General features: G+C 41.2%; 1 protein-coding gene across 1 annotated transcript in view; it reads left to right on the top strand.

The window, feature by feature from the left end:
• The window catches only part of LOC104468809 (sodium/potassium-transporting ATPase subunit beta-1-interacting protein 2), a 77692-nt gene extending 57728 nt beyond the window's left edge, over positions 1-19964 (top strand). The window contains exons 2-3 of the mRNA XM_010083054.1: positions 1556-1616; positions 19879-19964. Of these exons, the coding sequence (XP_010081356.1) occupies positions 1556-1616; positions 19879-19964 (147 nt within the window). The remainder of the gene's footprint in view (positions 1-1555; positions 1617-19878) is intronic.
• Positions 19965-26301: the final 6337 nt, after the last annotated feature.

Genomic DNA, 26301 nt, shown 5'->3' with positions numbered 1-26301 from the left:
TTCATAAGTATGGAGAGCTTTCTACAACAGAAATACCAGGAATATCTCTGTAAAGGCTTGAGTAAGTTAGGCATGGTCACTGCCTCAGGTATGAAGACACTACGAAAGAGAATGGATTTGTTTGCATTTTGTGTATATGGGTAATATTAAGGGCTCTAAGAACCCACAATATTGCAGTGATTGTAGGTGTGCCTTGGATTAATGAAAAAAAAAAATCCTTTTGCACTAATCAGCATTCATAACAATACATGGTCTTCTCTCTGATTTCACCCTTTTTACTGTCTTACCTACTGATTACTTTTTCTGAAATTAAGATCATCATCTCCCTCAGACAGAGATTACAGGTTTTGCACCACGCACATGGAGAGCTCGGTCCTGGCTGAAGCCTTTAGGCATTTTTGTTATCCCTATAAAGAAATAATTCTCACAGTCTACCATTGGGTTTGCAGTTCATAAAAAGATCTCTGTGAGGTGACCTGTACAGAATAACACATTTCGACAGAACACTTTTCACTACAAAGAGATCAAACAACCTAAATGCTTTTGACGTCCTACCATGCGAACTTCAGTGATGAGCTAAAGGATGAAAAACAGTGTGCTGGCAATCAGTAGAGAAAACTCTCCAGACCTACATGTAGGAGAAGCCGTGTAAAGCATGCAACACATGACACGTGCTGCTCCTCCAGTTATTTGTTCTGTTGCTTCTGGTTTAACTTCTCAGCAATGACAGAACTTGGTGGAGGGACTAGCAGAGGACTCGCGTGATACTTGGCCTAAGGCCTGTGTGATGTTGGCCATTTATTCCCTTTTTATTTTTTCAGGTGATAGTGTAAAATAAGCAAAAATAAGCAATCTGCCATGGTACTCAAGAACCACTCCAGATTTTTGTTTTCTTTTAATCCTGTTGCTTCTGTTTACAATTCACTTCTGGGCATCCTCTGAGGAGAAGAATTAAGGGAACAAGATAAGACTTTGCCAGCTGATGCAAACACATCCAGACCTGTCCAAAGGGCCGGATATGTCTTGAGGCTTGGGGACTATTGCAGATCTGGGAACAAGTCCCACTAATCCATAGCCCTAATTTTGAGTTATAAAATACGACTATAATGCCAGTTTACAAGTGCACAGAATTTGTCCACGGTTTAGCTGGTAAGATTCTGCTAAAAAACAAAGTTCTGCTAGAGCGTCAGGTTTTGTTGCATAGCAAATCTGATTTTGACAGAAATATTTATATTTTCAATGGCTAAAAGTCCATCCATCCAACCACACATTTAGTTTTCTGGTTTTCAATAACTAAAAAAAAGCCAACTTGGTAATGGAAAATTTTTGATCAATTTTTGGAAGTTTTATTGAAGTGTGTGTTTTTCAAGAAAGATACAAAATTTCCCTGTTTCCAGTTAAAATTACCAAACTGTTGTGAATAATTATCGTTATCTCATCAAACAGAGTGTAGCGAATTTTGTTATTTCTTTTTCTCCTGCTGCTTTTCTAAAACCAACTCTTTGTTTTTCTATTGTATTTGCTTTACATCTAACACTATTACATTTTGTTTCAGCTGGCGGGCTTCATCTATGCCTGTTATGTTGTGAAATGTATTACTGAAGAAGAGGACAGCTGTAAGTACTAAAGCTTTATTACATACAAAATAAATTATTTTTTTCTTTTTTTTTTTTTTTAAATCACCCCTCCACTGTGCTGGCTTTTGCTGACTTCAACCTAAATGCCTTATTATACTATAGCTAGAACATGCTTTCTGTCCATCCTTCTTGAACTAAAATTTGCAAAGGCCTGAAAGACAAAGGCGTTGTGAAATATGGCTTAAAAAATATGTACTCCTTTCTTCTGAGAAGACCATTGCAATATTTTTTTCCTCAGCTTATCTTAAGACATAAAATAAAAAAGCAAAAATCACAATTGGCCAATACAGGCTTTTTTATTTTTCCTTATTCCAGGTTGTTATTAACTATCTTCACAGTAATTGGTTACCACTGAGGGTATAGCTCTCCTGTGTTGACTTGTGTGTTGACTTGTAAAAGCACTTCTGGCAAAAAAATAGCTTTAGATCATTGCAGGACCTTCATTTATGAGAGGTGAAACTGTGGAGCTCCTCTTTGTTCCTGTTGCTCCCAGGCTACAATTATTTCATACAGATGTATGTTTGTGTTTCTCCTGCTTATTTATATCAATAGAAGCCTGTCGAGCAGAATTTGCTCTTATTACGTGCTATGGAGTCAAGCCATTTCATTTTTTCTCTACTCTAACCTTGATTTTTTGAAAGGGGCTACTGCAGCCTGTCAGTACATCTTGGGATTCATACGAAAGCACTTTAGAAAGAAGTATCAGAACTGCATGTAACTTTGATAAAATATACATGAATCCTAGACAGAGCTCTGCAACAGGAAGCTAAAGGGTTTTTATTTGATTGAGAGCACTGCTAGGGCTGGTGGGGGTTCCTTTGTGCGTTCTGCATAGAAAATAGCTGCAGCCCTATAATCTATTGGCAATACAGTGCCACTCTGAGCCATCGAGAAGAGATTTAGTGCTGAAACCAGACTTCAGAGGTCTTTCCGACAACATTTGTTTCAGTTGTCTTTGTGTTTCTGTGGAGGCAAGGAAGGCATAAGAGTAGAAAGAGTTTGGGACAGGAATGTGGATCAGGGGTATGTCATACAGATCTTGTCTTTTTAAGGAAGGACCCGGTCATATGTGCTTTCTGCTGCTCACCTGTTAAGTGCATTCACTATCCACAGAGCAGAAGGAGAGTGATTGCTTGCCCCCCAAATGAAATCCTGTTTAGTATCATTCTGCCCTCTCTTCTAAGGGCTTAACTCTTTTTTTCACTCTTCTGTAATGCTTTAGGGCATGATATAAGTAAGAAGTGAGGAAGGGACTTGTGACTTGGCTCACTAAACAAGTGCAGAAGTCAGAGCACATTTGAGAGATTTCTCCCGTGTTTTTTTTTCTGGCAGCAAAGCGCCATGGCCAATATGGTATTGTTTTCTGCGCACTGCAGTGGGAGCTCCCTGTTGTTCAGAAGCCACAGATTGTCATGCTTCTTTGAACCTTTTCTTGCCATCATCTTGCCTGTTTTGAGGCTTTTATTACTTTGTTAGTACACCTCAGCCAGGCCTCCTCTTTCAGACAAAGGGCCATCTTACCCATCTGTGAGCATCTCTCTGAGGCACTGGGACAAATCCCCACCCTGCACAATGAAGCCAGCACATGCTCAGGCACCGCAGCTTCACCTCTGGTGAGATTTGGAAGCATGGCTGGAAAAAAAACAGATAAAGGGAACTTCTGTGGTTGAGTCATCCCAACACTGTAATAATACTCAGATAGAATTTGGCCCCTCAAGGTATTGTAAAAATAAGGCAGCTTTAATTTCTACTGAGAAGCTGCATTTAGCAGAGAGTAAGAATTATTCTAATTCTCAGTCTCCTCAGACATCCACCCTGATGTGTGCCAAGCACTCACTGTGACAGCCAGGGGCTGCTGTCCATACAGATATCCTTTGCTCAGTTTTAATTTTCGATACTTTTATTTCCATTTAGATACATTTTCTTTACTTTTCCCACCCTTTTGGCAACACATCCATCTATTGTGCTCCTCTGAGAAGTAATGTATCCCTTATGAATACTCTAGAGGAAGATGCCTAAGTGTAACTTCCTCGGTACACTCACAGGTGCGGTCAACTCATGCAGACCAAGTGAGCATGAAGAAGAGCCTTCAGGAAAAGTAGAATATGTCCCAGAGCCATTGCTAAAGCCTCCTGCATGTGCGAGTCTTTGGTCTGAAATAACTTCAGATCCCCTAGCTGTTTCTTTTCTCATAGTCTCCTTTTCCACTTTTCCAGTTCTTCACCCCTGCATGCTGCTATGCAGCAAGCTCTGTGGCACAGAGGGATGAAGACACTCCTACCCACAGTGTACTCCCTCTCCCAGACTCACTGGGCATTGACTCATAGAGTGGTTTGGTTGGAAGGGACCTTAAGGATCATCTAGTTCCAACCCCCTTGCCATGGGCAGGGACACCTCCTACTAGACCAGGTTGCTCAAAGCTTCATCCAACCTGGCCTTGAACACCTCCAGTGACAGGGCATCCACAACTTCTTTGGGCATATAGCATCTAGCATAGCAGAAAAAAGCTTTGTTCTGCTATCCACCAACCCCTGCCTAACCTCCATACCTGGGAAGAGGTGAGGTTGGGCTCATGCTTGTACACAAGCAGCTGGTGTTCCCTCTGTGTGCTAAATAAGTGTCAGCAATTAAAGATCCTCTGGTAAAATGGGTCACCACAAAGCAACATTCCCACACTGCTGCTGTGCTTTCCCAGCTTCTGAAGTGGTCTGTGAAGAGCAGAGGAACACTGCTGTCTTCTCATCTGCCTCCATATTCACAGACATCACTGGAGAAACGCCTGTATGAATGGGCCATAGGAGCAACCACAGCCCAGAAGAGGAGCAGAAGAGGCAGAAACACTGAGCCTGGCAAGAGCAGGCAGCAAGACATGAGATTAGAGAATAAGTCATGCAACTTCCAAGAGCCAGGCAGGAGCATGCTCCAGATTTTAACCAGAGGAACATATCAACACAGCCCAGGGGCAAAGAAGGTGCCTCATCTTCTGTTGGCACAGAGCCTCAACTGTAGAAACACAATCAAGCTGCTCTTGAGCTGCTTCAGCTGAATAAGCTTTGCTCTCAAAGTAATTGGAACAAGCTGAAAGAATTACTATTTCTCCATTCTTTATGCAGATTTTATTAAGAGAACAAATGAGCGAGGGTAGAATTAAGCAAACATTTCACAAAGATTAACCTGCTCTAACCTCACTAAAGGATTAGGAATGGAAAAATACAGTGATCAAATCAGGGCCATAACTAGGGCTGAATCAGCAAGTATAGAGGTTTTAATTACACACCAAATAAATCCAGCAAGAGGCCCCCTAAATCACAGCACAATTCTGCACTACCTTTCATGAGAACAATCTTCTTCACATTAATTCTGTATCAAGTATTAAAGAGGAGGCTGCTTTCCCTCCTGGTACAGTCCCAAGCAGCTCTCTAATGCTGGGTGCACCAGAGGCAACCTGCAGCACCCATCTCCAAGGGTCAGGCAAGGGTGCCTTCTCTGGTTGGTGGTTTGTCCCTCCCAAAGGTCCCTTCTGCATCCTGTTCCCTGTGGCTGCTTAGGGAGGAGGAACGCTGAGGCTTGGAGCGCCTTGAGTCTCCGTCTGGGAAAGATGAGGCAGGATGGTGCCCAGCAGGGCTGCTGCCGACTCAACGCTCTCCTCTTTGCTATTGCCATGGGTATGCCTAAGCCATTGTTATTCTTACCTCATTAGCATTATTAGCTGCAGCAATTAAAAATAAAGCGTGAAAATGTCAGCAGTGATCATTACTTGGAGGCATTCAACAGCTGCAAACTTATTGGAGCTCCTCATTTGCCTTCCAAAATCATGTTAGGCCTGCATTTTTCAAAGGCTGAACATTATTTTTAATAACACCAAAATGTTTGTTTAGTGTACATTTCCTTACTAGCAGTTTGGCTCCCTGATATAAGCTGCTAGTGCCTTACTAAAAGAAAATTCAATGTATTTCAGAATATGTTATTAAATATGCAGATATTTTGTGAAAAACCCTGTAATGTAAGCAATAAAGCGGCATCCTTCTGTGGCGTTTTGTCTGTAAGCAGTTAAAAAAGAAACCTGGGTTACTGAAGTGGGAATTCTGCACTTGCCTTGCAGGCTCTGTTGAGGGGAAGGGCACTGCCTTGTTATTAGAGGGATAGCTTCAACTGGGAAGGAACTCCAGCCTAGAGAAAACCATCAATTCAATCTGTGTCCCATAGTGAAATCATAATCCAGAAGCCTCCTTTGCAGACCCAGACAGGGGGAAGAAACAGCATTTACATACCATAACACAATGACAAGGCAATAAGAGAATAAACACGCCCTGACTGACTGTTCCTGTAGTACCATGAGATACAACCTTTGCACTGTCTTACACTAGCAGGGATCCAACTTGCACATACACGATCTTCGCTTCTCTTGGCATTGTTTCCAGGCAAAATGCAAAGCAAAAGAAATTGCAACTGGCTTAAACAGATTCTTGCTGCATACTCCTTTGAGCCCAGATTTGGGGGATGTCTGGCACAGAAGTAAAGCTCTAAATAACCCTTTAAAATTATTTCACATCCCCCGTAAAATCTTGAATTCAAGATTCTATTTGAATTACTGAAAATATTCAGGAAGACAATACCGCAGATAGGGGATGTCTGGTGGTGAGCAATACAGCATAGCAATTATGTGCCAATAAACTCAGTGCCAAACAACAATCCACTCTAGGATCCTAGGCCTGACCTGGGAAGTACGAAGGTGATGACAAAGTTTTTCTTTTAAAAGATGATATTAAATTCATTAGGTGTGAGGGATGTGAAATTTTGACAAATATATGGGATGGCTAGAAAAGCCTTTTATATTTAGCTCTGTTACAGGCTGCTTTCCACCTCTGGGCAGGTTATTTAACCTCTCCATACTTCTTGTTTCCCATATTTAAAATGGGAAATAATGACAGGGACAAACTCACAGGCGTGTTGCTCCATAACTTTGAGCTTCTGGGATGAAAGGCACTATTGAAGTGCAGAATATGCTCAGGTATCACTTTATTTCTGTGCCAAATGCTTTTCGCAATCTGCTTAGTGGGACATTACAGAGAAATAACACCTTGGCTTCCATCCTTGCTTAAAATATCTAAAACAAAGACAGAGAGAAACCGGTAGCAAAGATTTGGCTATTAATTCTGCTTCTTTATTTCCCTTCCCATTTTCTGGTGAGTATGGCTCTAAATTCTGGGACTACAAGGACAGGAGAAAGATAGGAAGGAAGCAGAAACTAAGGCTGAGGGAGATCACACACAACAGAGAATGTTAGAGATTGGAAGGGACCTCGAAAGATCACCTAGTCCAATCCCCCTGCCGGAGCAGGAACACCTAGATCAGGTGTTCCTACACAGGAACCCATCCAGGCGGGCTTTGAATGTCTCCAGAGAAGGAGACTCCACAACCTCTCTGGGAAGCCTGTTCCAGTGCTCTGTCACCCTCACTGTAAAGAAGTTTTTTCTCATATTCAAGTGGAACCTCCTATGTTCCAGCTTGAACCCATTGCCCCTTGTCCTGTCACTGGATGTCACAGAGAAGAGCCTGGCTCCATCCTCCTGACACTCACCCTTTACATATTTATAAACATTGATTAGGTCACCCCTCAGTCTCCTCTTTTCCAAGCTAAAGAGACCCAGCTCCCTCAGCCTTTCCTCATAAGGGAGATGCTCCATTCCCTTCATCATCTTTGTGGCTCTGCGCTGGACTCTCTCCAGCAGTTCTCTGTCCCTCTTGAACTGAGGGGCCCAGAACTGGACACAATGTTCCAGATGCGGTCTCACCAGGCTGAAGATGACTGCAGCCATCTTTCTGCATCAAGACTGGGCTTGGGTGCGTTTCTGGAGGTTGTTGTCCTGGGCAGCCTGGCAGGTTTCTTCCTCCCCAGCTGAGGGGTGACACCATAGCTGCAGAGTAAACTGCAGCCCCACCAACACAGCATTATTGTTACACTTGTGTAACACAACCAAAGTAACAGGTCTATCCAGCCCCATATCTGATATCCAGCAATGAAGAACATCTGATGCTTATTTCCCTATCTATTTGCGATATAGGCATATAACAACACAGCAAGTTTGTGGTTCCCCAAAAATCCTGACAGTAACTTGCAGTTCAGGGACTTCCTTACTCAGAAGCAGTCTCATCATATTTCATTGCCCACAATGACCTTTTTTTTGTGGAAGTGTACTCCTATGTTTGAACTAACACTTTTATCAGTTACAGCCTCCCAAGAGAAAGAATTCCAGCACCTCAGCTATACACTTTGTTAGTTTTGCACCTACCATTTGTATAATATGTCCTGTGTCTTTCTCTGGAAAACAGCCATCATTCCATCTTCACCTTTTCTGTGCTGCCACAGGTTTTATAGACCATCATCAACTGCCTCCCTCAGCCTATGTGGGAATATTACAGAACTTGTGATTGGTTTCTGGTAGGTGGGAGGGAGTTTCTGCATCTTCAAACCCTTTACATCGTTGAAATAATAGAAGCAGAATCTGTCATAAAGGAATAGCTATATCGTGAGAAGAAACACATTTGCATTTTTGGGCCCCTCACTGATACCACAAAAAGTCAAGGATGGTATTCATATCACATACCTACACCTGAATGTAATTAGCCCTGCAGTTTAAACTAACAATCAAGATTTCCACCACAGTGAATGGAGTCAGGGATGTAACTCCAAAGAGCAGTTTTCCCTGTCTGTGGTAGACACCTCTCTCAACAGGGTGAATCAGTGGTCTGACTTGTTTGGTTAATGTAACGACAGCCTAGCCAGTCTGCAGGGGGAACAGAGGAGCAAATAAGCATAGGAACAAATACAAGCCGTATTTAAAACACAGTTGTTCTCCAGCTGTTGAACAGGTCATTCATGAATAAAAATTCAATGAACAGGCTACAAAAGCTGAAGCTACAGCTTGTTTTTGCTCAGCTGCACTCTCCAATTTACAGCCTGTGGCTAAATTTGAAGCTTTTTCTGTTCACTTGTTTCGTTCAGTGTGGTGACTGCTATGTGAACTAAGTGAACCAAAGGGAGGGAAATGGGATGTCTTTGTCTGTCAAGATGCTGACGGAAGCATGGAGGAAGAGAAGCCTTTGAAATCCCATGATACTGCCTCATGCTTGTCGTCCTAAAGAGAGCCACGGGGCCACCAGAAACATTTACAAAATTCCCTGAGATACCTTTGTGATATCAACCTTTTTCACAGATCAATAGCTGGTTCCTGCATCATTATTTCCAGTCATGTCCTGTTTTGGAGGGGACCTTTCTCAGAGCAGAAGGCTGGTGTTGAGCATCTCATTCTCACCAGCGTAGAGCACAGGCGCTCTGCATCTCGCAAGGCATGCTCGCTGATCAGAAAGCACAGGCTGAAAATGTCTGAGCTGCAGAAAGCAAGGCTGAAGCACAGGAGGGAAAGCTTACTGCAGGAAGATACGGCAAGTGAAACCGTCTGCGTTTGAGATGCAAATGAACTTGAGTGCTCCAAGGTGTCACAGGGCTCGGCAGACCCTACTTGGCCTGATCTGTGATCATTTGGCATGGCACTGTGGAAAGAGAAACAAACTTAAAGCTCAGAGGAGGTGCAGTTTGTTTAAATAATAGCAAGTAATTAGTCTGAAGACAAAATCAGTGATGGCATGTTATAATTACAATTAATTTAAAGGTTAATTTCCTTTGGTACTAAAATCTTATTTAAAAAATTTACCAGGAAAGAAAATTAGGATGTTACTATCTAGATGCACAGAATGCTTCTGGGAATCTATGCCTATTATCACTAGAAAATTAGGTTAGACTCAAAGTGGGAATTTCAATTCATTTTAGTGTATAATAGATGGTGGTCAGGGCCTTGAGTCAGAAGGGTTGCTTTGGGTAGACTGTACAATTTACATTTTCTTTGTTTGTGAGATTAATTGCAAATGTTTCCAACAAAAGGGCTGGGTTTATACATGAACAAGCTTGACATGAAAAGAAAATTGGTTATGGATTGCTGCCTTCGTAACTAATGAAGTTGATGTTCTAGGAATCCCTAGGAGACAGGGGTATGGTATGAGGCAAATGTATAAATAAAATCACACGGGGGAAAATGGTGGTGTTGCTGGCTCCATCTATGATAATTTCTCTTCTCCCTCACTGTCTTCCCTGACACTCCCCTTGCATCCATTACCACCTCCTGTGGGGATTGTCACCCTCAAGTTTAAAAGATGTCTAAATAACATAATGTAGAGCTTGAAGGAAGTAACGTCTCCGTTCAGCAGCTCATCACAGTGGGATACTACTTAATATAATCAATGCATTGTAACAGCCAGGGGGATATAGTTACCTTGCATCATTTTTTTTTTTAACTATTCACCACTCACATTTTATCTTTTCAAAAAAGACATGTTGCAGAAGCATTGGAAAAGATCTACACACATGAAGAGAGAATGAAGAGTTAACATCTCTTTTACAAAAAAGAATATATTTCATACCAAAGCATTTTGAAAATATTACTTGTCATGAATTAATTGTTTCAGGAGAGGAACACAAAGAAGTCCAGATCATTAAACAATGTCCCACATGTTTATGTCTAACTGGTATCAGAAAAGAGGTAGTAACTAGTCATGGCTCTGACAATAGAAGCCACAGATGATTTGAAGAGATGCTCAGGTTGTTGCTGCAGCTGAATAGGACGTGGTCTTCCTAGCCATGGAAATGTTTTGACATTTAAAAATAACCAAAATTCATATTCAAAATCAGGAAAAATTAGCAAAATCTGAGACTCTCCACAAGCTGAAAATTGCATGGAAAGCAGTTTCAGGCAGCCCATGTTTTTTCGTTTGGATGGCAGTGAAAGACTTCATTTTGACATGAGTCATCTATTGCTACTTTACACTGAACACGGAGGGCAGGCTTTGGAGGCAGACCCTCCTATGCTGTGCCTGGGGAAGCATCTCCTCCTTTGCCCTGATGGAAGGAGGGCAGCTCAGAGGAGCAGCCGTGTGGGGCTGCCATACCCCTTCCCCACTCTGGTTTCCTCTCCTCTGAGGGTGGCTGGCTGCCTCCTCACGGATTCAGACAAAATGAGCAGGTATAACAGAGCAGGTTCTGGCCAGCCAAGCTCCCTCTGGAGTGAAGGACAGCAACATCTCAGAGAGGAGCAGTGATGAGTTGCTGTGGATAGACTAGAGACAATAATCATTTCCAGTGGCTCTGAAAAAGACACCTGCCCACAGCCCTAGTGTCTTCCCCACTGAGACAGTCAACGTGAGCTCCTTGCAGTTTCCTACATGCCTGAGGCGTTGCTTTGTACTAAATTATTTGTATCAGCATGCCTTCTGTTAAAGTTTTCCTTACTACTTTTCTTTTTAAATATCTAGGTAGGTCTTCATTAGCATTGGATTGTTAACTTTCATGGATTTGGGCCTTAATTCTCCACTTTGTTGTACCTACTAATGAGTTACTCTAATTTATTAGTGCAGTGGTCACACTTGGAGGCCACTGCCCCAGGCATTTTCTTTTCCCTCCTTTTTTCATTTTTCCTCTCTTTATCACTTGCCCCTAGTAATGATCTGGCTAAGAACAATTGTTCCTAACGATTCATTTGATAACCTCTATGATAATTCAGTCTACCCTGCATTTTCTTTAATTGTTAGAATGATTTGTCAGTCAAAACTTATTTCAGGGCTAAATTTTTTTGCTCAATACTCAGGCATGAAAAGTTGAAAGCAAATAGCTATTCCAGCAGTGTCCAGGTCTGTCCAGTTTAGAAAAATAATATATTCTTCAGACTATTAATGTCCTCATAGCTGAGTGGAGGTCTGTAAAACCTATGAGCATTGGACAAGCCCTACTGCAAGCTTGGACAAGCTTTGCCAAGCCTTGCAGGGGTCAAGTGGCAGCCTACCTGACTGCAACCCTATTTCCAGGTCTATAGGCTTGACAGATGGCTTGCTGCGTTTATCAGATAAAAAAGGCAGCACTGGCCATTTCAGGCCAGTATTTCTCATTGCTGTAGCTATGCTCCAGACATTTTCTCCCGGCCTCTGACTCTTGTTCTTGCCTGTCCTATCCCTGGTCCCTCTTTCTGCCTTCAGCTGCCAAAGCCTCGCTCATGTGTCCCAACCCTTGCTTAGTTACTCCTGGCTGCTTTCACCCAGGCTCCTTTCTGTTCATCCATGACCCTGGTTCCCATTTCCCTGACACAATTCCTGCTCCTGGCCAGCCCTGCCTTGCTGAGGCATTGCTCCAGAACACAGTATTCCTTGTCTCCTGCCCTGAGGCTCTGCCACTGACCAGATGCCTTCTCCACCTGGGAGTCTGAGATGCATTTTAGCTTCTCTAATGTATGGATCCTCAGCATTATTCATCCTGGTATTTTCTGCTGGGTACAACCATGAGCTGGGCTCACCTTGAATGCAATATCTGCATCTCTGCTTGGTCCTCATTATAGGGAGTAACGGGCTATGATCCCTGTCATTACCTCTGTAAGGGTGGTGACACCAGGTGGTGTTTATCAGGTTTCACAAACATGCATACCTCCTCAGTCCTACATCTTGTCTCAGAAGGGTTGATCAAAGAATTAGCCAGGGGATCAACAGCAACAGAGACAGAAGCGGATGCTGCAGGCCCTTCTCCAACAAGAAACATGATAAGAGGAGAAGAATCTGGAAGAAAAGCCCTTGTGAAGCAAAAAATTACAGAATAATTTTGACTATTATAAAAGTAAACAGCATGAAAATAGGGGCAGTGGGGCAGAATCTGAGTTGAGAAATTCCACTAAAATTTGTGTAAGGGTTTCCCTTTGATGCTCCTGTGGACATCGTAGGGCTCAGAAATGCCATGACATTACAGTTTAAAAACCTGAGGTTTTAGTTTCACCTTGCAAATGGGAGAACTAAGAGCACTCACAGGCAGTTACCGGCTGTTTGGCAGAAATGCAGTTCATTGCACTGCAAGAACTGGATCAAGTGTCCAAGTCCTTACGCCATTTCTGAACCCTCCTGTGCCAGCAGGATGGGCACAGCCTCAGGTACTGGCAGATGCCCCCTTCCCCCTGCTCTGCCAGGGCTTGGCTCTATCCTGTTTTGTGAGTCTAAATTGCTGTGCGCTCAGCACAAAGACCAATAACGTTTGATTGTCATCGTAAACAAACTTTATTGAGATTGCGTTCAAGCAAACCTCCTCCTGTGTGCTATATTGTTGAGCAACCACCAGGCCATGCTCACAGCATAAAAAGGCAACAGCACTAAAGTGCTTGGAAGTGTCTTCACCAAACAGCAAGATGAGTAGCAGGATACTGGCAAAGCTGCAGGAGCAAGGGTGTCCCCATATGTTCTTTTATATTTTTTCCCATATGTCATTTCCACAGTTATTAAAAACAAGCCTAATTTTACTCCCATCCATTTTTTCTGAGTTTGGCCAGTTTTTAGCTACTAGCATTTGTGCACAGCTCTCTCTTGCCTCACAAACTTATGTCTGCACCAACAGTGCCTCCACAGGTGTTATTAGCTGTAGTTTGTTTGCTGTCTCTCCTTTCTCCCAGCTACGCGTGCAGTGGAGTGCCTTGCTGTGGCAGTGAAGCGTAATCACTGCACCTCCAAGGCCCGAGTCCAGGGGACTAAGCCTTTGGGCTCCAGAGCCAGCATACAAAAGCTTAAGACCTCTCATGTCAGATGTAGCACATGTACACCACTTGTTCTCTCTCTGCTATACCACGCGGGAAACATGTTCAGTCATGACATGCGTGTGCAAGAAGCGTCCATATGCACGTACATTTCGCTGGTCATTAGCACTTTCTAAATGGTACCATTTTTATCATGGGTAACTGTAAATTTTTAATATTATTTTAGTGCTTTGGATTCATGAGTATATTTAAGGACCATCATGATGCCAAGCACTGAACAAGCATGAATGCCAGCTCTGTTTCTTGGAGCTTGCAATCTATGTGTTAGACAACAGACAACTGGTGGGTACAGGTAGAAAATGAGCACAAAGAAATTATGAGCAAATATTAATCCCCGTGATAGGAATATACAGGCATTGGCAACCTAATAACTGCCAACGGAGCAAAGAAGAATTTTAGGGAAAACAATGAAAGAACTGTTTGTGAAGACATTTTCACAAGGAGAGAAAGTGTTTGGAAATTTTGCAAGTACGCAGGTCAAGCTGGCAGCATGGGGGCAGAATTTAGCTTTTACAACTGGAAGGGGGAGAGACTGATGTGGACTCTACAAAAGGCTTTCAATTTAAAAAGATTTAGCTTCTACTTGATGTAATACAGAAGATTAAATCAGTAGCAGGATGCAGAGAGGAATAACCTAGCCCAAAAAAAAGAGATGAGTCTTGCAGCTTTGATCTCAGCTACGCATGCAGGGAGTTCAGAAAAAAGGAACACTTGTGGAGTTTGACACTGAGAGCCCTGGGTAAATGTTATAGCTGTATCAACAGACACAAAAGTCCTCCTCTTCAATATGCAAAATAATCTTTGGAAATTAAATCATGCACAGTCCAAACCAAAGTTGACATCTAACATATCCTCAAGTGACAGGCAGACTTGAGGATACAAGTGCCATTGTTCACTGTGAGAGGTAGCAGAGAAGGTTAGGGAGGAGCAGCTAAAAGTTCTGGTTTTAGCCATGCCAAACTGGAATTCATGTTTAATTATCCATGGGTAAATATCACAGAGAAAAGCTGAGATTTTAGTTTGCATAGAAGAAGCAGAGTGTGCACAAGCCAGGTACCCTTTGACACCTCAGAGAACCAATGACAGCAGAATTTGCGTTTGCAAGTGCGACTACCCAGTTTACAGGAGGTGGAGAAAAGTAAAAAGTAGAAGTTACTGCTCATGGGACCCAGGCAGAACCACCCAGTGAGGAAAAGAAGGATGAGAGGGAGAAGGTGAACACCTGCAGAAGAAAGAGCAGAGGCCAGGAAGGCAAAGATTTCAGGAAGAAGAGAGGAGCTGCTGTGCAAAAGGTGGATGACCACAGAGAGGACTTGTTCACTGCGTTACCAGTGCCCTTATTTGGATAGGAAGAGGTGATCTGCCTGCGGTTCTAGCTGCGTGCAAGGGACAGAATACAAAATGGGAGAAAATCTACAGAAAAGGAGGAAAGTGCTTGAAAGTGTTTGAAACCATCAGGAGAGAGAGAGAGAATGGGACAAGCAGGGATAAGGGTGGGTTGATTTTTTTATAAAAGGAATTTACATGTATTTGTATTGGGAGGGAAATGCAAAAAAAAAAAAAAAAAAGATCAAGAGAAAGACTCTGTCACTGGGACTAGCAGAAGTTTTACAGGAAAAAATTCCTGTGACTATAGGAAGAGAGAAGGGGAAATGAGCTGTAAAAGGCTGGCAAACTGAAGAATGGAGGACTACATTATCAGTTTGCTCATAGAAGAAATGGGAGAGGTGGTATGCAGTGGAAAATGGGAGGAGGGAAACAGATGGGGGTGTCTGGGATGGATCTAATAAAGCTGGGGGAGCCAAGCTGCTTCATCAGGGAGATGGACAAAGTGAAGGAGGAGAGGAGGAATCAGTGGCAGAAGTCATCCTCATTACAGAATTATTACCAAAGACATTTACACTTGTGAAGCAGAAGCCACAGGCAGGAAGCAGATGCTGTGGCGAACACAGGGTTGAGCACTGGCAAAACATTCACTGCTGTGAGAGGCAGGGCCTCATGCATCAAGAGCAGGGGTGAGATAATCAGCCAAATAACAGTAGCAAAGGAACAAGGTAAGGAGAGGATTTGAAAGTAGTCAAGAAGTCATCCATACTGCAGGTCACAGGTTGGCCAAGTACATGGCTGTTTCACAGCCTTTCCCCTTCCTTTTCTTTGCAGATAAAGTCACTCATGTCTTTCCCCATTCTTAAGCTCTATACCCTTTCATATCTAGTCTGCATTGACTTTTGCATGCCTACTAAAATGCAAGGAAAGCCACAGCATCAGTCATGTTTCCATGCACATGTATCCTAAATGACTCTTTGGGTCAGATCCTAAGATAATGTAAATTATCATTGCTTCAATTAAGTCACTAAAGGTAAATATATATATATATTAGCTGTGGACTTGAATATTTATGCTTCTGTATTTATATCTTACAGAGGAAAATTTCTATAAGGAGAACAGTGTCTAGCGACTGCTTTCTATTCAGTATCTTTCCCTTTCCTTTCTACAGGAAGATTTTATTGCTTTTATTCCACACTGTTTCTCTTTGTCCATCTCTTGATTTCATCAATTTGTTTCTTGCTGCTAGTTTTCTGGAATCCTTTCTCCCATATGAATATCCATGTTAATGGGCTCTTTTTTGTGCATCCTAGTTTAATGGTCTCTCTATACACCACAAACTTCCAGAAATGAAAAATGAGAATCCCATTTATGCTTCTCATCCTGTCCTTATATACAGTTGAGACAGTGGGGACTGTGACTGTGAGCAAAGGCTGAAACTTCACATCTCTGTGGGTACTTAGTAATAGAAAATATGTCCCTATTCTGAGCCATATGTCCTGTTTGTGTTACAATTGTAACCACAGTCATATGCCTGACGAGCCCCTTAACACCAGCAAAGGAAGAAAACAGTCTGGCTGAATTTCTTGTAACACATTTTACAAATAAATAGTTCTGTCACTATCCTATTCAAGTTCAGCCAGGAAAATAAGCATCTCAACACCCAATATTTCAAAGGAATGGGATTCTGTGTTTGTTTCTATATAGAAGTGTGTTTTTACTAAGGCAAAACAAAAACAAAAGAGCCTCTTCTAATAACAGTGGCATGTAAGATTAATGTAAAATAGAATGGTCAAAAATGTGTTTGATGAATGAGGTTAAGGATGGAAGCTTCTGTAGAAATTCAGCTAATGAGCCTTGGTTTATTAATCCCCTGTCACTGCTGCCAGGAATGTATCAATCATACAACACTTTTAGTGACCTTTCAGGCACAGCCAGGATAAAATGCCTGCAGAAAGGACAGCATTTTGTATGCTTTAAGAAACTAGCTCAGAGTCCACAGGGAGCTTTTAGCACAGTATGGACACCACAGGCTTTAGAGTAGTGAGAAACTGCCACCATCAAGAAAACTTGCTACAAAGAAATTACTGAAACCCTTTTGTATTGGAGTTCACTTTCTATTACCTACCTTTACCTACCTTGCAAAGTTTGTTGTTGCATGTCAGAAGCCATTGTATGCCTACGACAGAGTCACAGTAGTACTCTCTGCTCTACCATCATTTGGTTACACACATGAGAACTTTCACTGTCAGTTGAATGCAGAAATGTCTCTACAAGCTTGCCTTGTTTGTCGCTTGACAATGTGGCTTGTTAACACTCTCTGTTTACTCTGTGCAACAGGGCAAAGACCCAAAGCATGCAGAGATATTCATCATGCATCTTTATCTCATTCCCACAGAAAATAGTTCTACTCAAAGAAATCTTTTTTTAACACGTTGGTTTAGCTTTCTGAAAACAACCCTGAAATCGCCCTTAAGACCTTTTGCCCCATGACTGCAAATCAGAGCATCTATGCCTGCAGCCATCTAGTAATGGTTTACCAGTTACTTGAATGGTCTTGGGAAGTGCACAAGAAATGTAAAGTCTGGCAAATGCATATAAGCAACATTTGTAAAGTGGCATGGATTGACACCAGTGAGACTCTTAATCCAACACAGATATTTTCTGGCTTGTGTTGTGAGAAGTCAAGAAAAAAAGAAAAAAAAAAGGAAAACTGTTCAAAAGAACAAAAAACCATAGCTACAGCAAAGACATTGTTTTTGCTGCAATCTTTGCATTTGAATAAGAGGGTTTTTATTTCCTTCCAGCCTAGCACTTCACTCAACAGTATTCCTACAGTGAGTTCTTCATTCTGTGCCTATAAACTTAGTATGTTTTCAAAGACATGATCAAATTGTAATAAAGTTATTCTGATGGTTACATACAGTGAGTAAGTAAGAAGCAACAAATGACATTTATCTTGATTTTAGCAGGATTTTGACCCTATGAAGGGTTTGTAAGCAGGCCAGGGAAGCACTGTCCAGATGCTGTCATCATAAACTATTTTCAGAATTGTCTATAGCTCTATTTGAAATTTAGTTATCAGCCAGCTGAGATGACATTTCAGATGGGATCCCACTGGGACCTCTGCTAGGGAAATAATTGTCTTTGTTATTTTTGTTAACAGAAAGGATGATAGAGGAGAGAACATTTGTAAAAATTTCAGATTAAACCAGACTGGGAGGGGCATGAGCACGTGCAAAGATAGGCTTAGAAGTCAAAATGATCTTGGGAAGTGGCTTGAAATCAAGAAATTCAATGCAGACAAGTGCAAAATAATGCCTGTGGGGAAGTATCAATCAAATGTCTTCAGATAAAAGACAGACTACTTGGCTAGAATACAGTTAGTGTCAAAACATAAAGATCTGGTTATTAAGCATTTTTATGATGCTGTTGACAAAAGAAGGAAGAAAAACCCAACAGAACAAAAAACCCACCATGTTATTCCAGGTAAGGTATAGAAGACTTACATGGCAGTTGTTCCAGTTAGTCCTGATTTGTGCACCAAATAGTAAGAAAAAGCATGAAGAAGGATCTTCAGGCTTGGAAATTTTGAGGCTTGGAAAACCTGGGCTATGAGAAAAATTTGAAAGAACTAGGTCTGCTTAAATCTCAAAAAGAGGGATAGCATGAAAATACTTTTTGAAAATGCTTAAAAGTAGATATGAAAGAAAGAAAATGGCTCATTTATCTTAGTATCCATAGGGAGACAAGGCCAAAATGTAGAAAAGTAGTTAATTCGCAGGAAATTGCATTTAAATTAGACATTAGGAAGTTAGGTGCAGGGAAAGGCAACACAGAGAGACTATAGAACCTCCTTCATTAGAGATGTCAGCAATTAATTTAGTAAAATATCATTCTGGGATAGGAGTATATGTAATGCTGCCACAGAGCACAGAATTGGCTAAATTATTTCTGCAGGGGCCATTCTTGCCAGGAAAAAAGGTAGATGACAGGTTCAACATGTCTGTGGTTACAAGTAAACGGTGGACAGAGGGGCACAAGAGTTGGATTTTGTAACATATCTGGAATGTGTGTGACTGCACTGATAAGTGTGGCACACATTGAGGGGTACTTTAGTATAAAATAACATCATAAATGCAAGTTTTAAGGACTCCAACCACTGTGAAAGTTCTCAAACCAGGGGTTACAGATTTACATTTTGTGATTTTTATATGGATACTACTGCATTTTAGATCCACAAGAAGCTATCCTTTATCAATGAACCCTCTTTTTTTTTTTTTTTTTTCGTCTTAATATACACAGAGACAGTCTGTCAGCAGCAGTTTCCAGACCTGTGGAAAATGCACTTCCATACCTGAGCTCTTTGGCCCTTTTCTACCAAAGTCAAATTCACATCTGCTATGTAAGAAGCAGTATTTCAGGGATGAGAGCTGCCCACAAATAACCCACAAAAGCCAATAGTTGGCTCTCCTGGTGCAAAGGAAGCAAAGGGTGCACTTTTACCTGTGTGAGGGAAGTGTTATAGCAGAGAAACAGAGGTTTTGGGCTCAGATGAGATTGAATTGCCCTGGAAATTGTTTAAAATAAACATGAGAAGACCAACTGGAACTGGTGGTGGTGTGAATTAACAAATAACTCCAACTTTCGCCTTGAGAGAAATGCTGGTTTCCTTAGATCTGTGAAGTCTCATCTTTGAAGCTCAGATAATTTGTTCCAACCCTCTGTTCGTGCATTTCAACCCAAATGTCAAAGCAGGGAATCAGAGAAACTTCTGTCTCTCAGACAGAGTCGAATCAATGTGCTCTCTCCTCTACATCACTGAACCACAGTATGACAGCAAGCCAGACACAGTGATCACAGTCAGAAGCAACGCATTCATGCCAATAAATAAATGGTTTTCAGCATCTGTAATATCTGAATAGCATGTTGCTTTGTACTCCAGTGAGGTGGTCCGTTTGAAAAAGAGGTGTGTGTGGCTATTTCTGACAGACAGATGGCTGTTATAAATCCTACATTGTCTTCCTGTGATTTTAAAATTAATTTTATTTTAAAATTAAAAGACAGATTTTGCCTTTCTCTATTTTTTACCCTTTTTCTGCATCTCCACAATTAGATGGTCTAATTGAACACATAATTAGGGAGGCCCATCAAAAATAATCTGTGTGCTGGGTGGCTCTTGAGTGATAGTGCCTATCACTTCTGAAAAGATGTTGCTAACGAAAGCTATTTCCCCCTTTCAGTTGATTTCATAGGTGGATTTGACTCTTATGGCTATCAAGGTCCTCAGAAGACGTCTCATTTACAGCTACAGCCCATGTATATGTAAGTACTTAACTTCTAAGATATTCTGCAGAGTGGCAGGCTGATGTTAAAGGATCATTAAGCTGAAAGATGACATGACTTAAAAATTCAGAATAGGCAGAAGCCTTTTTTGATAGAGTGAATTCAAGCTACACTTAAGCACCAACATTAGTCTTCTGTTGAATTATGATTTCTTAGGGCAGGATATAATGTGTCACAGTTGTTTAAATAACACCCGACTCTCACCTGATTTTCCCTCATTTTTATTCAAGCAGGTTCCACTCAGAAGCAATGAGAATTTGGTGTAGTAGAAAAACTAGTCAGATCTGACAAAAACGGGTTGCAAAAAAGCAGGTTTTATTAAGATTTATCAAAAGTTCAGCAACTTGCTAATTTAGTGGATGCGTTTAGCATTTGTCTTACCAGTGCATCTGTTCAGTGAGGCACCTCTGTACCTAATTTCCAGTCTCCACGTTTAAACAAACCAAAAACAAATGTAACAACATATGGCTTTTACAACCGTTTCTTATAGAAGACACTATTTTACCTAACCAGTGAGTGACAACTCCATCCACTGCCTAGAAGTGCAGCCTGATATATTTGGGGATTAAACAGGTAATCAAATCTCAACACTTACACACAACTGGAATACATTCACACTAAAGCTAACACCCAGCCATAGACCAGTCCAGGAATAATCATCTCCAAATATTACCTGTACGGATGCAAACTGCAATTCAGAAGAGTCCTGTCTGCCCAGATAAATCTTACCTCATTGCTGCAGCCTTTTGAAATGTCTTTTATTTACCATCACTGGCCTACACAGTAAAAGCACAGCACAGAACAGCTCAAAATGGGCAACATTTACTTTACTTACTTTTTGTTTCTCTTCAGAAGATATTTTTGAGGAAGAGAACTAAATACAAGCAAACAATATCCATCCCAACATACACTTCCATTCACCCCTGAATATAATTTAATTTCTTCTGATTAGCGGAAGCAAGTCTGCTAATGGATTAGTGGATTTTTGCATGGAACTTCCATTTACTCCTTTATCAGTGGCACAATCAGTTCTGTGGTAATGCTTAGGATCGGGCCCTTTGGGAGCTTTACTAGGAGCTTTTTAATAATCTCAAATTACAATAGTGCATATCTCCAATGCCATCTTAACTTCAGCTTCCCATCTGTCTGTGCTCAAGTAAAGATTTTTCACCTGCACTTTTGTCACAGTGCTGTGCATTTAGAAAGTGTTATTTCCTTCCTACTATTATGTGTGGCTCATAGGTACTTAGAACAATCCTAATCTTTTTTATTTCTCAGTATACCATACCTTGTCATCAACATATGGAGCCCTCTAGCTGAGATGTTATCCTGTTCTCTTTTTGCTCTCAGTGTTATTTCTCAGTATACCATACCTTGTCATCGACATATGGAGCCCTCTAGCTGAGATATTATCCTGTTCTCTTTTTGCTCTCAGTGTTTCTTCCAGAACAGCAGATTGCATTTACTGAGTGTCTTCATACTGACTGGAAAGAAAGCTAGACATGCGGAAAAAAATAAGTCAATATTTTTAAGCTTGTAGCTGAGATGAAGAGATATATGACTAACCCATGTAAACTGTGTTCCACCTTATTTCAATGCTGCATTCTCACTGGAGTATAGGTGATTTTGCTGTCTTAACTGAGAGACAGTAATGAGTATGTGAGCTGATGTTTTGTCCAATCAGCCCACAAGTATTGCCATGTCCCAGCCACAGTCAAAGAAAGACACTTCATGTTTCCCTCTGACTGCATAGTTTTTGACAAGGTTCTCTACAATTGTTACAGTCTCTCCTTAAGAGGTTTTTACAGAATTATTAATACCTTTCTGTTATTTACTGCTGAGGTGCACCAGGAGCACAGCACAATTGCACAGCACACTGCAGTTGCTCTGTAAATGTAGGCAGACCATCAGGTAGTAGAGTGACAAATTCAAATGTCAAATTAATCAAGCTGTAGTTTGATCTGCTTGTAGTAATATTTCCAGCAATATTACGTACTGGAAATCAAAACACACTGATATAACAGCAAGCCATGCTTGATGTCTTAAAACTATATTTGTTGGGAGGAAGGGTTTAGTTCCCTTAGGGATCTTGTTCACCCAGGAATATCAGTGTTAATCTCCATAGTATTCAAGGAGAAAAAAAAAAATGCAGGACTTTACTCTTTGGCCAATGTCCCGTGCATGTTACAATGCTTAGAATCTCTAGGGGTGAGTAAAAGTTATTAATCATTTAACATAGAAAGGGAGAAGAGAATTAATGGAATGGAATGGAGTGGAATGGATTGGAGTGGAATGGAGTAGAATAGAGTAGAGTAGAGTAGAGTAGAGTAGAGTAGAGTAGATACACCTTCTGCTTTATGGAGTCCATTACCATACTCTCACCACTGCCCAAGGTACAATCATATCCATCCAGGATGCAACTATACCCGTCCATATCCGTGTAGCTGTATTCATATAACTATTTCCACAAACTTATCAATTGCTGCAAATTGTCTTTAAATCCATAGGCAGCGGAGGATATATTAAGCATCATCCTGTCTAATTCCTGCAAAAGATCAAGAAAATATAAAGATAGCTTGTTGACACCTCTGCATCTTCCACTATTCAGACTCACATTGGGTGCAACTCACGTGGAGCTCTGGGTTTATAAAAGAAATAGGAGATATTTGCTAACGATATCCAAAGGCACAGTAACACCTCTTTTTGTTGTCTGTGGTGTGGAAGTACCTATAAGTGTGCTAGGCATGCTGCAGAAGTGAAGGAGAACACATGGCCTTGGTTTTGAAGAGCTTATCAAAATAGTATCAGCTTCTAATGGTTGTATAGATTCTATCAAAATGCAAATTTCAGTGTGTATTTCAGTAATAAGCACAAAGAACCCCCTATATATTTACCAGATGGATTCATGTACAGAAACAGTACAAATCTTGACATAGAGTTGTGTAGCAGGTCTCAGTCATCACCTACGTACTGCTTGCTGACATGAATTGATTTAGTGGATTGCAGTGACAGAATTCCATCAACACTAATTTTTATTTCAATTCAAGCAAGACAGATTTACATCCAAGTGATTTAAATCAATTTTAACTGTTTTGTACATGCATGGTTTAATTATTGTCCTGAAGGAATGCTGGGTTTAGTAATTGCTAACTGTTAAGACACACTGTTTTGTAATCAGTTTCCTCCTGTGTGATAAAGTTAGCACTTCATTTTGTTAATTTGGAGGTTGTACTGGACCTGGACAAACCTACATGTGCAATTAAATAATTGTATTGATTTATTCAGGCTCCTCATGTTTACATTTCTATTGTGTCAGGATGTTTTTATCTAAAGAATTATTACTTTTTGTTATATCAATCAAGCTGTACTTATAGGAACATTCCAAATCAGTTTAAACACACACAATACATTTGTGTGGAGTTTAATCAGTTATGCAAAACTACCATAAATGAAGAGGATACTTAAGGAAAAAAAATCTTGATTTACAAAAAAGTGTTATCTGTAGATAGTGAATTGAGGTGACTATCTCTGGCTACTGTTCCCTTAAATAGTGTAGAATTATTGCATTCAGGCTCACTTTGTTTCTTTTCCCTATATTGGCTTTGAATTCCAACCACAACTCTCCTTATCATCTCTCCCATTTTCACACTTAATTTAAATCAGCTTACTTTTTGAAGAGAAAAATATATTCAATTTAAAATTATGTTTTAAGTAAAACACGGGTGTTTTGGGGGATAATTCTTATCATGACATTTATCTACCTGTTATAAATGGCTTTTTTTATTATTATTTAAGTGCCAATAGTGTGCTCTATGCTGTACAAGCCAAGAAGCCTAGACAGTCCCTTCAAAACGAATACGCTTTTTAAAGAGAACAGGACAGAACCGGTACTCATGTACCTCCTTGAAGTGTGGCCACAGCTGATGTACTAAAAAGCTTCCTGGCATTCTGTGCGGGAGATGCCAGTGGTCATTTCCAGACCATGGAACAAGAACACAATAAGATGGTGGAAATCAATTGTCAAGAGAAAGTTCTGCTCTTGGGAGGTGACTGAGGAAGGTGACTAAACACTCCATGGCACTGATTCTGCTGCACATGAAAAATATAGTTATAGTTGTGGAACAAGACTTCACTGCATGATCACTGCTCTAAAAACAGTAGGAAGGAGGGAGGGGAAAGAGATTTTTCTTTATGTTTTTCACAATAACCTTGTTTGCTCAAGAAAAGAAGAAGTGAAGCAAAAAAAAAAAAAAAATGCATGCATGTCTGATGCTGGTACCAAATGCACTGGAGAAATTGCTCAAAAGCAGTTCAGCCCTGAAGTGAGGCTTGCTTTCCTTGTATTCGGTGAACTCTGAGAATCTTTGCATTATATATATATATATACATACACAGCCACTATGTATGCGTAGAGACACACACACCTATGTGCACACAAACCCCTTTATATATATGTGTGTATATATATACGCCCACTTACGTGTATTCTGCCACACAAGACTATTGATTGTTTGGCATTGCTTTTCAGTAGAAGGCACTTAGTGATAGTTTCTGGCTAACGGGATCCTATCTTTCACTAGATGTTGTAGAGATTTCAAGTCAGTAACTCAGGGACAGAGGAATGTAGGAGTGGTTAATGTATTTGCCTTAGTACCTGAACCCATCTTTTCTCTCTGTTGAATTTACGTGTTCATTATGCTGGCCATGGTCTCCTGGTCTAAGACTGTAGGTATTTGTCGAGATAGTTGCACATACTGAACTTACTACTTACTTTACCATTCGCTTGAAGTATAAATGAACTATATGCAAGACACAAAAACCAGCACCTAGAATACAACCACTGTGACACTCAGCAAGTTCATGAAGTACAAATCTGCTGTGTTATTGTCTCCTTAAAATTCATGTTTGTGGGATTCAGACCATTATGGACAAGATTTCATTTAAATAAACTACCAGCTAAGCCTTGCCTAGCAACCAACAACATCTTGTTTGGTTTAGACTGAAAGCTGGAGTTACAAAGCACAGGTTTGGGACAGGACTCTCTAGGTGTACAGGGCAGTGGCACTCATGCATGGACTCTCCTTTGTGAGTGAGCCTTGGATGACTTTCCCAGGCACTTGTGACTCAGCCCTTCTGCTCTGCTACTGCATCACTTCTTGCTTTTAGGAAGACAGCTACACTTCTGGTGGATTCTTATAGTTCAGGTCATCTTCCAGCTGACACATGGATATATAGTTAGGATTCCAATTAAATATCACTCCTGTCTAGAACAGTTTAGAAAACCATTTAGACAAAGCCCTGGAGGGAAGAGGGGCCCAAGAAAGCTGGTCAGTATCCAAGGGCCGTCTCCTGCAGGCACAGGAGCAGTGCATCCCAAGAAAGAGGAAGGTGGGCAAGAATGCCAGGAGGCCTCCATGGATGAACAAGGAGCTCCTGGACTTACTCTGGCAGAAAAATAAAATATATAGGGAGTGGGAGCAAGAACGGGTTAGCTGGGAGGTATACAAAGAGGATGTCTGAACAGCTAGGGATCAGGTTAGGAGAGCTAAAGCCCAGACAGAATTAAATCTAGCCAATGACATAAAGGGGCACAAGAAGAACTTCTACACATACGTTGGCAACAGAAGGAAGACTAGAGAAGATGTGGGCCCTCTCTGGAAGGAAACTGGAGACCTGGACAAGAGGGATATGGAGAAGGCTGAGGTGCTCAATGACTTCTTTACCTCAGTCTTCACTGACAAGGGCTCTGGCTGCACCACCCAAGTTGCAGAAAGTGAAGGTCTGAATTGGGAGAAGGAAGATCCACCCACTGTAGGAGAAGATCAGGTCTGAGACCATCTAAAGTACCTGAACCAAGGTTTGCAAGTCCATGGGACCTGACAAGGTCCATCCACGGGTCCTGAGGGAACTGGCAAATGAAGTTGCTAAGCCGTTAACCATCATATTTGAAAGGTCATGGCAGTCTGGTGAAGTTCCCACTGACTGGAAAAGGGGAAACATAACCCCCATTTTCAAGAAGGGTAAAAAAGAAGACCCAGGGAACTACAGGCCGGTTAGTCTCACCACTCTGCCTGGCAAGATCATGGAGCAGATCCTCCTGAAGGCTCTACTAAGGCACATGGACAATAAAAGATGGGTGATTGGTAACAAGCACGGCTTCACCAAAGGCAAATCATGTCTAACAAACCTGGTGGTCTTTTATGATGGAGTTACGGCATCAGTGGACAAAGGAAGAACAACTGATGTCATCTACCTGGACTTCTGCAGAGTGCTTGACCCTGTCCCACACAGCATCCTGGTGGCCAAATTGGAAAAATACG

This window comes from Pterocles gutturalis, unplaced genomic scaffold, assembly GCF_000699245.1.
Source record: "Pterocles gutturalis isolate BGI_N339 unplaced genomic scaffold, ASM69924v1 scaffold17185, whole genome shotgun sequence".
NCBI lineage: Eukaryota > Metazoa > Chordata > Aves > Pterocliformes > Pteroclidae > Pterocles > Pterocles gutturalis.
The sequence above is the reverse complement of the archived record's forward strand: the minus strand, read 5'-3'. Positions and strand labels throughout refer to the sequence as shown.